Source organism: Xenopus tropicalis, chromosome 8 (assembly GCF_000004195.4).
Source record: "Xenopus tropicalis strain Nigerian chromosome 8, UCB_Xtro_10.0, whole genome shotgun sequence".
Classification (NCBI taxonomy): domain Eukaryota; kingdom Metazoa; phylum Chordata; class Amphibia; order Anura; family Pipidae; genus Xenopus; species Xenopus tropicalis.
This window is the reverse complement of record NC_030684.2, coordinates 8,772,780-8,789,074: the sequence shown is the minus strand read 5'-3', so window position 1 is coordinate 8,789,074 and position 16,295 is coordinate 8,772,780. Positions and strand designations below refer to the sequence as shown.

The 16,295-nt window shown below is 46.1% G+C and overlaps 1 protein-coding gene across 3 annotated transcripts in view; it reads left to right on the top strand.

Annotated features, from left to right (window-relative positions):
* The window catches only part of garnl3 (GTPase activating Rap/RanGAP domain-like 3), a 139,285-nt gene that overhangs the window by 32,169 nt on the left and 90,821 nt on the right, over positions 1-16,295 (top strand). The window contains exons 1-2 of one of the 3 annotated variants that reach the window (XM_031891236.1): positions 1,933-2,009; positions 6,954-6,974. The exons of 1 other annotated variant lie outside the window; for it this stretch is intronic. In XM_031891236.1, coding sequence (XP_031747096.1) covers positions 2,005-2,009; positions 6,954-6,974 — 26 coding nt within the window. In that variant the 5' untranslated portion in view covers positions 1,933-2,004. Of the gene's footprint in view, positions 1-1,932; positions 2,010-6,953; positions 6,975-16,295 lie in introns of those variants that run through there. One more of the 3 variants, XM_031891237.1, reaches the window with a different exon arrangement.

The following is a 16,295-nucleotide window of genomic DNA, read 5'->3' as shown; positions in this document are numbered from 1 at the left end:
TGTGCTCCTCTCCCATCCCATCATGGTGTGCTCCTCTCCCTTCCCACCATAGTGTGCTCCTCTCCCTTCCCACCATGGTGTGCTCCTCTCCCTTCCCACCATGGTGTGCTCCTCTCCCTTCCCACCATGGTGTGCTCCTCTCCCTTCCCACCATGGTGTGCTCCTCTCCCTTCCCACCATGGTGTGCTCCTCTCCCTTCCCACCATGGTGTGCTCCTCTCCCTTCCCACCATGGTGTGCTCCTCTCCCTTCCCACCATGGTGTGCTCCTCTCCCTTCCCACCATGGTGTGCTCCTCTCCCATCCCACCGTAGTTTGCTGCTGTCTAATCCCACTCTTTTGTGTTCTTCTTCCATCCCACCATGGTTTGCTGCTGTCTAATCCCACCCTTGTGTGCTCCTCCCCCATCCCACCATAGTGTGCTCCTCTCCCATCCCACCATAGTGTGCTCCTCTCCCGTCCCACCATAGTGTGCTCCTCTCCCATCCCACCATAGTGTGCTCCTCTCCCATTCCACCGTAGTTTGCTGCTGTCTAATCCCACCCTTGTGTGCTCCTCTCCCATAATTACAGTATATCTTAGTTGGGATCAAGTACAGGTACTGTTTTATTATTACAGAGAAAAGGGAATCATTTAACCATTAAATAAACCCAATAGGGCTGTTCTGCCCCAATAAGGGGTAATTATATCTTAGTTGGGATCAAGTACAGGTACTGTTTTATTATTACAGAGAAAAGGGAATCATTTAACCATGAAATAAACCCAATAGGGCTGTTCTGCCCCAATAAGGGGTAATTATATCTTAGTTGGGATCAAGTACAGGTACTGTTTTATTATTACAGAGAAAAGGGAATCATTTAACCATGAAATAAACCCAATAGGGCTGTTCTGCCCCAATAAGGGGTAATTATATCTTAGTTGGGATCAAGTACAGGTACTGTTTTATTATTACAGAGAAAAGGGAATCATTTAACCATGAAATAAACCCAATAGGATTGTTCTGCCCCCAATAAGGGGTAATTATATCTTAGTTGGGATCAAGTACAGGTACTGTTTTATTATTACAGGGAAAAGGGAATCATTTAACCATGAAATAAACCCAATAGGGCTGTTCTGCCCCAATAAGGGGTAATTATATCTTAGTTGGGATCAAGTACAGGTACTGTTTTATTATTACAGAGAAAAGGGAATCATTTAACCATTAAATAAACCCAATAGGGCTGTTCTGCCCCCAATAAGGGGTAATTATATCTTAGTTGGGATCAAGTACAGGTACTGTTTTATTATTACAGAGAAAAGGGAATCATTTAACCATGAAATAAACCCAATAGGATTGTTCTGCCCCCAATAAGGGGTAATTATATCTTAGTTGGGATCAAGTACAGGTACTGTTTTATTATTACAGAGAAAAGGGAATCATTTAACCATTAAATAAACCCAATAGGGCTGTTCTGCCCCTTGCAGTCTCACATGCAGTCCGCTGCCCGGTTGCTAAGTTCATTTTAACCCTAGAAACCAGGTAGCTGCTGAAAGCTCCTAAACCAAAACCACTGGCCTCTGTAGGTTCCTAGCCAGCTGTCCCCTTCCAATATAATTCCATATACTTTCCCCAGTGCCGTAGAGTCGACCCGGTGGGGATCCAACCCTTGTACCTTCTAACTTTCCCACAATGAGGAGCAGCTTTTGTGTTTGAGGAGCCCTGGCCGGGGGCCAGCTTGTAGCTCTTACCAGAGCAGGCAGAGGGAGAGAGAGAGGGGGCCTTACCCAAGCTAGCACTGCAGTGAGTATGCTGCATTGTGCCACATCAAAACACAGGGATACTTGTCATATACATGCCCCTTTTCCTTTGCCACCAGAATTCACCCCGAATTAAGCTTAGAAGGTGCCGGAGCCAAATGAATTTGCCGAATGCCTCAATTAAGTGGCCTGCTCTAATCCTTACCTGTCTCACCTATTTCTTACTCGTTCTGCTTGAGCTAGTAAGATGGAAAAGGAATGGTGACAGCATGAGGTAAGGGGCTGGGAATTGGCACCGTTTTGGGCATAAAATAGTCATATAAGGGGGTCGGCCATGTTCTTAGGGACGGGGAAATGTATCTGTAGCCGGCAGGGATGAAAGGATACTTTGTATTAATGGAAAGTGAAACATTGTATCTCTCAATCGTGTCTTTCACTTGGGCTGCCGGGGGGCGGCGGAACGGAGGGGATATTTGTGCCGAAAGGGTGTTGCAAATGGGAATGGGAGATCTCTGAAAGTATCGAGAGGCACCGAGACAGCCTACATGGATGTCTTACACGGCCACATACAGAGGGGAGGGGGAGCGGGTCTGTGTTGTAGGGAAGGGGGGGGGAGGGATTATGGGGAATCCGGGGGGAGCCGAGCTGAATTGTGCCAAGTCGGAGAGAGAGAGAGGGGCATTGGCTGCCTTCAGCTCTCACATAGATCCTATAGAATATTATAAATCTATTGCAGTTACGTTGTTTTATTTGCTGTTATACGTAAATGCCTTGAATATTTTGTAATATATATCCTTATAAATGGTGCTTGGGGACATTATACTTGGTGCTTGGTGATGTCATTTGTATTCCGTGACTTGATTTAACTTGTATATTATAAAAAAGGAGTGATAAATGAGTTATAATGGATTCATTACCTGCTATTATACATGAGTGAGAATTCCCTGTGTAACCCCTCAGTGACTGCTAATATCCTTATCATTTACAGTGGGGGGTACATTATCCCTTATAATACATAAGTGATACTCAGAGTTCCCTGTATAACTCAGCCTGCAGCCTTGTGCCTTTATATGGGCACAGAACCCCCCCCCCCCCAGTGACTGCTAATATCCTTATCATTTACAGTGGGGGGTACATTATCCCTTATAATACATAAGTGATACTCAGAGTTCCCTGTATAACTCAGCCTGCAGCCTTGTGCCTTTATATGGGCACAGAACCCCTCAGTGACTGCTAATATCCTTATCATTTACAGTAGGGGGTACATTATCCCTTATAATACATGAGTGATACTCAGAGTTCCCTGTATAACCCAGCCTGCAGCCTTGTGCCTTTATATGGGGGGCACAGAACCCCTCAGTGACTGCTAATATCCTTATCATTTACAGTAGGGGGTACATTATCCCTTATAATACATGAGTGATACTCAGAGTTCCCTGTATAACTCAGCCTGCAGCCTTGTGCCTTTATATGGGCACAGAACCCCTCAGTGACTGCTAATATCCTTATCATTTACAGTAGGGGGTACATTACCCCTTATAATACATGAGTGATACTCAGAGTTCCCTGTATAACTCAGCCTGCAGCCTTGTGCCTTTATATGGGCACAGAACCCCTCAGTGACTGCTAATATCCTTATCATTTACAGTAGGGGGTACATTATCCCTTATAATACATGAGTGATACTCAGAGTTCCCTGTATAACTCAGCCTGCAGCCTTGTGCCTTTATATGGGCACAGAACCCCTCAGTGACTGCTAATATCCTTATCATTTACAGTAGGGGGTACATTATCCCTTATAATACATGAGTGATACTCAGAGTTCCCTGTATAACTCAGCCTGCAGCCTTGTGCCTTTATATGGGCACAGAACCCCTCAGTGACTGCTAATATCCTTATCATTTACAGTAGGGGGTACATTATCCCTTATAATACATGAGTGATACTCAGAGTTCCCTGTATAACTCAGCCTGCAGCCTTGTGCCTTTATATGGGGGGCACAGAGCCCCTCAGTGACTGCTAATATCCTTATCATTTACAGTAGGGGGTACATTATCCCTTATAATACATGAGTGATACTCAGAGTTCCCTGTATAACTCAGCCTGCAGCCTTGTGCCTTTATATGGGCACAGAACCCCTCAGTGACTGCTAATATCCTTATCATTTACAGTAGGGGGTACATTATCCCTTATAATACATGAGTGATACTCAGAGTTCCCTGTATAACTCAGCCTGCAGCCTTGTGCAGATATTAGTAGATATTAGATATTAGAAGATATTAGAACCCAAGGCCCATTGTTTAGTATTAACTCTAAATAAACTGCCAGCCCTAGTGCCCCCTGTCTGTGGTGTTTGTCGGCTAATGTGTTACTAGTGGGTGCAGTCAGCAAGTTTTCATATTTTGTCTCACCATGTCCAGGCACCATTTTATGAGTGTTAAATCCTGCCTCTAGGTGGTGCTAAAGAGCAAAGACCTGCCGGCAAAAGACAATAGAAAATGCCATAGACCATGCCCCACCTAGTGGTGAATTTAGTTTTTTTTCCTGTTTATGGCAGCTCTTATGGTTATTAATGTTCAGTTGCCCCGAGCGTCCCCAACAAGTATCTGCTTATCCTACACCTCTTTCCCCAGAACCAAGGGGTCATTAGGTTCATTTACAACTCTACAAGTTGATTCCAGGGCCAGCCTTTGCACAATTATGTAATGCAGGTGGCCGAAGGGGCATTAGAGGTCTAAGGGAAACACTATGGCACCTCCCTCCCATATGTATAAATACAAATATACAGAGAAGGAATGTTCTGGGCACACAATAAGCTGTACCCCCATACTGTACTGTCTAAGGGAAACACTATGGCACCTCCCTCCCATATGTATAAATACAAATATACAGAGAAGGAATGTTCTGGGCACACAATAAGCTGTACCCCCATACTGTACTGTCTAAGGGAAACACTATGGCACCTCCCTCCCATACATATAAATACAAATATACAGAGAAGGAATGTTCTGGGCACACAATAAGCTGTACCCCCATACTGTGCTGTCTAAGGGAAACACTATGGCACCTCCTACCCATATGTATAAATACAAATATATAGAGAAGGAATGTTCTGGGCACACAATAAGCTGTACCCCCGTACTGTACTGTCTAAGGGAAACACTATGGCACCTCCCTCCCATATGTATAAATACAAATATATAGAGAAGGAATGTTCTGGGCACACAATAAGCTGTACCCCCATACTGTACTGTCTAAGGGAAACACTATGGCACCTCCCTCCCATATGTATAAATACAAATATACAGAGAAGGAATGTTCTGGGCACACAATAAGCTGTACCCCCATACTGTACTGTCTAAGGGAAACACTATGGCACCTCCTACCCATATGTATAAATACAAATATACAGAGAAGGAATGTTCTGGGCACACAATAAGCTGTACCCCCATACTGTACTGTCTAAGGGAAACACTATGGCACCTCCTACCCATATGTATAAATACAAATATACAGAGAAGGAATGTTCTGGGCACACAATAAGCTGTACCCCCATACTGTGCTGTCTAAGGGAAACACTATGGCACCTCCTACCCATATGTATAAATACAAATATACAGAGAAGGAATGTTCTGGGCACACAATAAGCTGTACCCCCATACTGTACTGTCTAAGGGAAACAATATGGCACCCCCTACCCATATGTATAAATACAAATATACAGAGAAGGAATGTTCTGGGCACACAATAAGCTGTACCCTCATACTGGGGGTGGGATTCTGCCTCCCAGCCTGTTTTTGTTAGTAAACCAGTTACGTCCTGGATCATTTTGGCTAATTGACTTTTAATGCCGTTACACATTAGGGTGTATGTGCTGCCGGCTGGCTCTCCCTTCCAGAAAACAGGTTAATCGCCTCGTTTGAATCCCGTCCAAATCTGCATTCGGTCGATGGCTCCGAGGCCATAAAACCTCCCATTAAGTTGCTTTATGGAAATGCTTTAGGGCACATACATCAGCGCGGATGTGACTGGGGCCTTCTGGGTATTTGGTCAAATCTTCTCACCCCCCCCCCCCACCATCGCTCTGGATAGGAAATCAGTAAAGGAAGCTCTGTACCAATCGGAGGAGAGGAGAGAATTGGTATTTGCCAGGGATATAAGGTGGAACAATAGTAACACTTTAATACCCTGCGTTGGGGCAGATAATGCTCAGTGGGCTCTTACCTTACCCCTTGGGTGCCACAGCTGCCACTATTTGCTACCCCCTAAGGATAAAGTTGCCATATAGCTGGTATTTCATTGGCCAGTAAAATACCTTCCAGTACCAAGGCTGGTATTAAGTATTAATTTGCCCACTGCCCCGGCCCTATCCGATCCACCCCTATCCCTCCTACCCCCTCTCCCGTCTCCCTTTCTATCCTAATCATGCCAGCCCCGCCCCATTTACATTATAGCTCCACCCCTCGCATCATGGGTACGCCCCCTTGGGAACCTGCCCCTGCTCGGGGGTGGTAAAAGGATTGAGGAAAGGTGGCAACCCAACCTAAGGACCACTATGGTTACTAAAGCAGGCTCTCTGGATAGGGGGTGTCTCTATAATATGGGGGTCTGTGTCCTAGGCCAGGGAACCCCAACCAGTGGCTCGGGGGGCAACATGTTCCTCACCACCCCCTTGGATGTTGACCCCAGTGGCCTCAAAGTAGCTGCCATTTTTAAATCTCTGGCTAGTTTTGGAAGCCCAGAGACACATTTTTACTCCAAACAGGCCAGCAGTCCCCATGGGGCTTCCAAATAGCCAATCACAGCCCTTATGTGGCACCCCCAAAGGACTTGTGTGGCTCCCAAACACTCATGAGTAAAAAAGGTTGGGGGTCCCTGCTTTAGGCTTATAGCACATGATGGATGTCCCTTTGTGCCTCTTGTCATTCACATGAATGGAAACCAACTGTCACCTAGTTACGTAGGGTTGGGTGGCACTTAGGGCAAAGCAGGGAACATGGCCCCACTCTTACAACATTTAGATGGAGACCATGTTAAATGGTATAACGATCATATAAACTCACAATGGCAATAATAAAAGTTCCTTTGCCCCCCGGGATACCCCCCCGTTTGACCCCTTTTGAAAATGTTTTATGTGAATGTTGCATTGAACCAAATGTCGCCTGTATTTACCTATTTATGTGTTTCTCTTAATGCTGCCGCATTCTGGATTTCTCAGGGCCACGGCGCTTCCTCTCAGGTAATGTTCCAACTATTACTATATATCATTACTAGGGTCTGCATGGCTAGGGGATTAAAGTGTCATTTGTTTGTGCCAAACCGCCAGTTTGACTTTGCACCATTGAGCCACAGAAACCCACAATAGTAATGAAAAGAAAGGATCCTGTGACTGTTACCCCAATGTTTCTATATATCTGTAACCTTGTTATGGGCTAAGGGGGCCCAGCCTGAAGGCCAGTTAGGGGGGGATTTGGGGTGAGTGCTTATTTGTGCCCTGGGTACCCCTGGAACTATAGCGGGGTGACTGTTACCCCAATGTTTCTATATATCTGTAACCTTGTTATGGGCTAAGGGGGCCCAGCCTGAAGGCCAGTTAGGGGGGGATTTGGGGTGAGTGCTTATTTGTGCCCTGGGTACCCCTGGAACTATAGCGGGGTGACTGTTACCCCAATGTTTCTATATATCTGTAACCTTGTTATGGGCTAAGGGGGCCCAGCCTGAAGGCCAGTTAGGGGGGGATTTGGGGTGAGTGCTTATTTGTACCCTGGGTACCCCTGGAACTATAGCGGGGTGACTGTTACCCCAATGTTTCTATATATCTGTAACCTTGTTATGGGCTAAGGGGGCCCAGCCTGAAGGCCAGTTAGGGGGGGATTTGGGGTGAGTGCTTATTTGTGCCCTGGGTACCCCTGGAACTATAGCAGGGTGACTGTTACCCCAATGTTTCTATATATCTGTAACCTTGTTATGGGCTAAGGGGGCCCAGCCTGAAGGCCAGTTAGGGGGGGATTTGGGGTGAGTGCACCCCACATACACAGAAGGGGTATTTATGAGGGATGTAGCTGCAGAAAGGAATGCTGAATTATATATAAGAGGTGAGTAACGTGCCAGTGCAGCACAGTCGGACATTTATCTTTAATGCAATTTATTCTAAGACCAGGCACGTCCCATTTAGTATTCAGCGGAATTATTTTAAAGTCTCTCATCCTTAGAATAAAAAAATATCGCACGCTGGGGCAATTCGCTCATGTCTTTCCCAAAGAGCAATGTCTGATTCATCACCCAAATCCCTGATTGTGCCGGAGAAATATTTTATGGGTAATATTCTTGCCGAAGTGAAGGATGGTCTTGTCTTGGCTTTTTACTTTAGGGATGAATTATAAAGCTGAATTCCTTAAAAGCAGAGAGGTCGGAAGCGTTTGCTAATGTATTTACTGGCGGCCCGGCTTCTCCTGTCAGTTCAACTGCAGATCTATAGGGGCAGGGTGAAGGCTCCATGTTTATCAGTCTGTATTACACACAGATCTAATATGCTCTGAGTTTCACTCATGTATTATAAGGGATAATGTACCCCCTACTGTAAATGATAAGGATATTAGCAGTCACTGAGGGGTTCTGTGCCCCCCATATAAAGGCACAAGGCTGCAGGCTGAGTTATACAGGGAACTCTGAGTATCACTCATGTATTATAAGGGATAATGTACCCCCTACTGTAAATGATAAGGATATTAGCAGTCACTGAGGGGTTCTGTGCCCCCCATATAAAGGCACAAGGCTGCAGGCTGAGTTATACAGGGAACTCTGAGTATCACTCATGTATTATAAGGGATAATGTACCCCCTACTGTAAATGATAAGGATATTAGCAGTCACTGAGGGGTTCTGTGCCCCCCATATAAAGGCACAAGGCTGCAGGCTGAGTTATACAGGGAACTCTGAGTATCACTCATGTATTATAAGGGATAATGTACCCCCTACTGTAAATGATAAGGATATTAGCAGTCACTGAGGGGTTCTGTGCCCCCCATATAAAGGCACAAGGCTGCAGGCTGAGTTATACAGGGAACTCTGAGTATCACTCATGTATTATAAGGGATAATGTCCCCCCTACTGTAAATGATAAGGATATTAGCAGTCACTGAGGGGTTCTGTGCCCATATAAAGGCACAAGGCTGCAGGCTGAGTTATACAGGGAACTCTGAGTATCACTCATTTATTATAAAGGATAATGTACCCCCTACTGTAAATGATAAGGATATTAGCAGTCACTGAGGGGTTCTGTGCCCCCCATATAAAGGCACAAGGCTGCAGGCTGAGTTATACAGGGAACTCTGAGTATCACTCATGTATTATAAGGGATAATGTACCCCCTACTGTAAATGATAAGGATATTAGCAGTCACTGAGGGGTTCTGTGCCCATATAAAGGCACAAGGCTGCAGGCTGAGTTATACAGGGAACTCTGAGTATCACTCATGTATTATAAGGGATAATGTACCCCCTACTGTAAATGATAAGGATATTAGAAGTCACTGAGGGCCATTTGGCCATATAGAGTAGTTGCACTGTGGGTCTGTGCCTGATAATGACTGCCTGGCCTAGAAAAAAAGAGTGAATATTATAGGAAGGTACCACGCCTGTCCCTAAGGATTAGTTCTACCCCATGTGATTATTTTCCTCCGGTCGCCGAAAACAAAGGAAACCGTGCGTCAGGCCTTGATTCCTCGCCGCTCTTATTTTTGAAATTTTTCTTCCTTTTGAAGGGAAACATTATCCCTCACAAACGTACATATCTGAACAAGAGAAGGGCAGGCGGCCTTTCATTCCCCCCGGCAGGACTTCTCCATCAAATATTTATGCGCAATCTCCTGCGATCCTGCCCCCCGACGGGCGCAATCCTTGGCGCTTCAAAGCCCGGCGCTGTTATACTAAGCTGTAACGCGAAATGGCATTGTCTGGCCGAGCGGGGCAAATTGAATTGAGGGGAATTATGTGCAGAATAACGTTTCTCCGTGCTGATTAGTATCGGCTAAATGGGAAATGGCGTAAAATTTGTATTTATTGTGACAACATAGGAAATATTTTATCTTAAATGCTGAATGTACAGATCAGCAGTGCCAATTCCATGTATAATACCCCAGAACCCACAGCAGGATAAATACAGTGCCAATTCCATGTATAATACCCCAGAACCCACAGCAGGATAAATACAGTGCCAATTCCATGTATAATACCCCAGAACCCACAGCAGGATAAATACAGTGCCAATTCCATGTATAATACCCCAGAACCCACAGCAGGATAAATACAGTGCCAATTCCATGTATAATACCCCAGAACCCACAGCAGGATAAATACAGTGCCAATTCCATGTATAATACCCCAGAACCCACAGCAGGATAAATACAGTGCCAATTCCATGTATAATACCCCAGAACCCACAGCAGGATAAATACAGTGCCAATTCCATGTATAATACCCCAGAACCCACAGCAGGATAAATACAGTGCCAATTCCATGTATAATACCCCAGAACCCATAACAGGATAAATACAGTGCCAATTCCATGTATAATACCCCAGAACCCACAGCAGGATAAATACAGTGCCAATTCCATGTATAATACCCCAGAACCCACAGCGGGATAAATACAGTGCCAATTCCATGTATAATACCCCAGAACCCACAGCAGATAAATACAGTGCCAATTCCATGTATAATACCCCAGAACCCACAGCAGGATAAATACAGTGCCAATTCCATGTATAATACCCCAGAACCCATAACAGGATAAATACAGCGCCAATTCCATGTATAATACCCCAGAACCCACAGCAGGATAAATACAGTGCCAATTCCATGTATAATACCCCAGAACCCACAGCAGGATAAATACAGTGCCAATTCCATGTATAATACCCCAGAACCCACAGCAGGATAAATACAGTGCTAATTCCATGTATAATACCCCAGAACCCACAGCGGGATAAATACAGTGCCAATTCCATGTATAATACCCCAGAACCCACAGCGGGATAAATACAGTGCCAATTCCATGTATAATACCCCAGAACCCACAGCGGGATAAACACAGCGCCAATTCCATGTATAATACCCCAGAACACATAGCAGGATAAATACAATGCCAATTCCATGTATAATACCCCAGAACCCACAGCAGGATAAATACAGTGCCAATTCCATGTATAATACCCCAGAACCCACAGCAGGATAAATACAGTGCCAATTCCATGTATAATACCCCAGAACCCACAGCGGGATAAATACAGTGCCAATTCCATGTATAATACCCCAGAACCCACAGCAGGATAAATACAGTGCCAATTCCATGTATAATACCCCAGAACCCACAGCAGGATAAATACAGTGCCAATTCCATGTATAATACCCCAGAACCCACAGCGGGATAAATACAGTGCCAATTCCATGTATAATACCCCAGAACCCACAGAAGGATAAATACAGCGCCAATTCCATGTATAATACCCCAGAACCCACAGCGGGATAAATACAGTGCCAATTCCATGTATAATACCCCAGAACCCACAGCAGGATAAATACAGCGCCAATTCCATGTATAATACCCCAGAACTACAGTATTTTATTGGCACTGGTTTAGGAGTTTTTTTTTTCTCTTATTTTGTGTCCAATGTTATTTAGGGCATTTGAGAGCTCAGGAGATAAGATCTGCCTTGGGAAATCCCTTCATATCCTTGTGTGGGTTATTGATTGTAAGATCTCGTTAATCCCCGAGGGTTTCCATTGTGCAGTATTAGTTTCTCCTGCGGGTTGACTCAAAACACAATAAGGTGCGACAGTAACAACAATATACAGGGCCGTCTCGTGTTTCCCGTGAAAGAAAAACAAATAATACATTTTTCCAGTCTGTATTGGTTAACAGAATTAGATTGCAAGCTCTTTGGGCCAGCATTGGCAAAAAAGTAATTGTTAAATATCAGTAAATTAAAGCTGCTGTGACTTTTTATAGAGCCCTGAATGCACACAGTCACATCCACTGCCCATCTGACTGCTTTGTCTTCCAACAATAATAACAATGATAATAATAATGTTATTTAATAATAATAATGTCATTTTCCATTGCAAGTCCCGCTGAATGATGTCACAGGTGTAATTGTCCAAAATAACAAAACCTTGCAAAGTGGCACCTGTTTCTTCTGCTTTATGGTTGGCAACTTTGTTTTTACACCGATGGATATTTATATTTCATCCATCAACGGACTTATTGGCACTTGTTAACAGAGAGACCTCTCATCCTATATAAACTATAGGAGCCTGGGAGTCTGTCTGCATTATTATCTTATTCATGTGTAAAGAGAAGTCATTTGTTCCCTTCTTGTAGTAGCAGAGAGATAATAGCCTCTGGGAAGGGACTGGGGCTGTGGGATAGCAGGTATAGTAGGGAGATATGGTGCCTATAGTAGCAGTGGGGGGATAATAGCCTCTGGGAAGGGACTGGGGCTGTGGGATAGCAGGTATAGTAGGGAGAGATGGTGCCTATGGTAGCAGTGGGGGGATAATAGCCTCTGGGAAGGGACTGGGGCTGTGGGATAGCAGGTATAGTAGGGAGAGATGGTGCCTATAGTAGCAGTGGGGGGATAATAGCCTCTGGGAAGGGACTGGGGCTGTGGGATAGCAGGTATAGTAGGGAGAGATGGTGCCTATAGTAGCAGAGAGATAATAGCCTCTGGGAAGGGACTGGGGCTGTGGGATAGCAGGTATAGTAGGGAGAGATGGTGCCTATAGTAGCAGTGGGGGGATAATAGCCTCTGGGAAGGGACTGGGGCTGTGGGATAGCAGGTATAGTAGGGAGAGATGGTGCCTATAGTAGCAGTGGGGGGATAATAGCCTCTGGGAAGGGACTGGGGCTGTGGGATAGCAGGTATAGTAGGGAGAGATGGTGCCTATAGTAGCAGTGGGGGGATAATAGCCTCTGGGAAGGGACTGGGGCTGTGGGATAGCAGGTATAGTAGGGAGAGATGGTGCCTATAGTAGCAGTGGGGGGATAATAGCCTCTGGGAAGGGACTGGGGCTGTGGGATAGCAGGTATAGTAGGGAGAGATGGTGCCTATAGTAGCAGTGGGGGGATAATAGCCTCTGGGAAGGGACTGGGGCTGTGGGATAGCAGGTATAGTAGGGAGAGATGGTGCCTATAGTAGCAGTGGGGGGATAATAGCCTCTGGGAAGGGATTGGGGCTGTGGGATAGCAGGTATTGTAGGGAGAGATGGTGCCTATAGTAGCAGTGGGGGGATAATAGCCTCTGGGAAGGGACTGGGGCTGTGGGATAGCAGGTATAGTAGGGAGAGATGGTGTCTATAGTAGAAGTGGGGGGATAATAGCCTCTGGGAAGGGACTGGGGCTGTGGGATAGCAGGTATAGTAGGGAGAGATGGTGCCTATAGTAGCAGTGGGGGGATAATAGCCTCTGGGAAGGGACTGGGGCTGTGGGATAGCAGGTATAGTAGGGAGAGATGGTGCCAATAGTAGCAGTGGGGGGATAATAGCCTCTGGGAAGGGATTGGGGCTGTGGGATAGCAGGTATTGTAGGGAGAGATGGTGCCTATAGTAGCAGTGGGGGGATAATAGCCTCTGGGAAGGGACTGGGGCTGTGGGATAGCAGGTATAGTAGGGAGAGATGGTGCCTATAGTAGAAGTGGGGGGATAATAGCCTCTGGGAAGGGACTGGGGCTGTGGGATAGCAGGTATAGTAGGGAGAGATGGTGCCTATAGTAGCAGTGGGGGGATAATAGCCTCTGGGTAGGGACTGGGGCTGTGGGATAGCAGGTATAGTAGGGAGAGATGGTGCCTATAGTAGCAGTGGGATAATAGCCTCTGGGAAGGGACTGGGGCTGTGGGATAGCAGGTATAGTAGGGAGAGATGGTGCCTATAGTAGCAGTGGGGGGATAATAGACTCTGGGAAGGGACTGGGGCTGTGGGATAGCAGGTATAGTAGGGAGAGATGGTGCCTATAGTAGCAGTGGGGGGATAATAGACTCTGGGAAGGGACTGGGGCTGTGGGATAGCAGGTATAGTAGGGAGAGATGGTGCTTGGGTATCACTATATACTGTAGATATGTGAGTGACAGTTAGGGGACAGGGAGGAATCAGAATGCGCAGCACGGAGTATGAGCTCATTGGCTGCAGTTACAGACTCGGGTAATGATGTGACTGTCGGTGCTGCTGTTGCTGCTGCTGCAAAAGGTCAAGTCACCGGGACCTTCACCTCCAAAGTCCAAACTACAATAATTGCTCTTGTTTCATCAGGTTTATGACACAGTGTAAGTTTCACTTTCCCCGAAATACATTTAATTACTCCATAGCGCCCCCCCCCCCCACCCTCATTACTACACACACGTATATACTGTATATATTGCTTATTGCCCCACACTGAGCAGCTTTCAAAAAGTGGGAATTCGGCTCAGAGAGGAAAAGATATTGGGCAATGGGGCAGTTTGTACCGTTATTGGCCAATGAGACACAAATTACTTAATCACATGTTCCTCTTTCAGTGACTTTGAAGTTTGCTCAGGAGCAGTAACCCATAGCAACCAATCAGCAGGTAGAATTTGAGATTAAACATCTTATTGGTTGCTATGGGTTACTGCTCCTGGGCAAATTTAGTGGCTTTTATTAAATATGGGGATTTGTTATGGGCTAAGGGGGCCCAGCCTGAAGGCCAGTTAGGGGGGGATTTGGGGTGAGTGCTTATTTGTGCCCTGGGTACCCCTGGAACTATAGCGGGGTGACTGTTACCCCAATGTTTCTATATATCTGTAACCTTGTTATGGGCTAAGGGGGCCCAGCCTGAAGGCCAGTTAGGGGGGGATTTGGGGTGAGTGCTTATTTGTGCCCTGGGTACCCCTGGAACTATAGCAGGGTGACTGTTACCCCAATGTTTCTATATATCTGTAACCTTGTTATGGGCTAAGGGGGCCCAGCCTGAAGGCCAGTTAGGGGGGGATTTGGGGTGGGTGCTTATTTGTGCCCTGGGTACCCTGGAACTATAGCAGGGTGACTGTTACCCCAATGTTTCTATATATCTGTAACCTTGTTATGGGCTAAGGGGGCCCAGCCTGAAGGCCAGTTAGGGGGGGATTTGGGGTGAGTGCTTATTTGTGCCCTGGGTACCCCTGGAACTATAGCAGGGTAACTGTTACCCCAATGTTTCTATATATCTGTAACCTGGGCTAAGGGGGCCCAGCCTGAAGGCCAGTTAGGGGGGGATTTGGGGTGGGTGCTTATTTGTGCCCTGGGTACCCCTGGAACTATAGCAGGGTGACTGTTACCCCAATGTTTCTATATATCTGTAACCTTGTTATGGGCTAAGGGGGCCCAGCCTGAAGGCCAGTTAGGGGGGGATTTGGGGTGAGTGCTTGTGCCCTGGGTACCCCTGGAACTATAGCGGGGTGACTGTTACCCCAGTCGTACACGTATTTATATTTTCAGGGGTTGGACCCAAGCAGACACCCGCAGTCGGTGGCGTCAGTGCTGTGTGTCACTGAGTTGAATCACTTGGAAGGATGATAAATGGAGTATTATATGTAGGAATGGAGGGCACGTGACGGAGAAGTGAGGGGAAGAGTAGCTCATCATTGCACATTAGTGGTACAAATGTCACTGAGAGTAGTTCAGTTATAGGGATACTGTGGGGGGGAGGCAGGGAGATAACGAATACAAATGGTTCCGCTCCCAGCAATCCTACTGCTCAGTGGCATTTGGGCAGCAATAACATCTCCAGGAAGCTCATAAATCACTGAAAAGAAATCCCAGCGCTCCCCTTGTGTTCTGTGGGGCAAAGAATTCATATCTGTGCCCGACTTGGGCCCCAAACATCTATTAGCCGTATGGTAATCCCGCGCCTAGAATAGCGAATGGTCACGTAGGGTTACACAGTGACAGTTACACATAACTATAAACCCAGTGAGAATGAGGAATGAATGGATATTGGGGAGTTGTATCAGGAGTCAGAACCAGCAGTGCAGGGAAGGGAAAGGGACAGACACAGTGACAGTTACACATAACTATAAACCCAGTGAGAATGAGGAATGAATGGATATTGGGGAGTTGTATCAGGAGTCAGAACCAGCAGTGCAGGGAAGGGAAAGGGACAGACACAGTGACAGTTACACATAACTATAAACCCAGTGAGAATGAGGAATGAATGGATATTGGGGAGTTGTATCAGGAGTCAGAACCAGCAGTGCAGGGAAGGGAAAGGGACAGACACAGTGACAGTTACACATAACTATAAACCCAGTGAGAATGAGGAATGAATGGATATTGGGGAGTTGTATCAGGAGTCAGAACCAGCAGTGCAGGGAAGGGACAGACACAGTGACAGTTACACATAACTATAAACCCAGTGAGAATGAGGAATGAATGGGTATTGGGGAGTTGTATCAGGAGTCAGAACCAGCAGTGCAGGGAAGGGAAAGGGACAGACACAGTGACAGTTACACATAACTATAAACCCAGTGAGAATGAGGAATGAATGGATATTGGGGAGTTGTATCAGGAGTCAG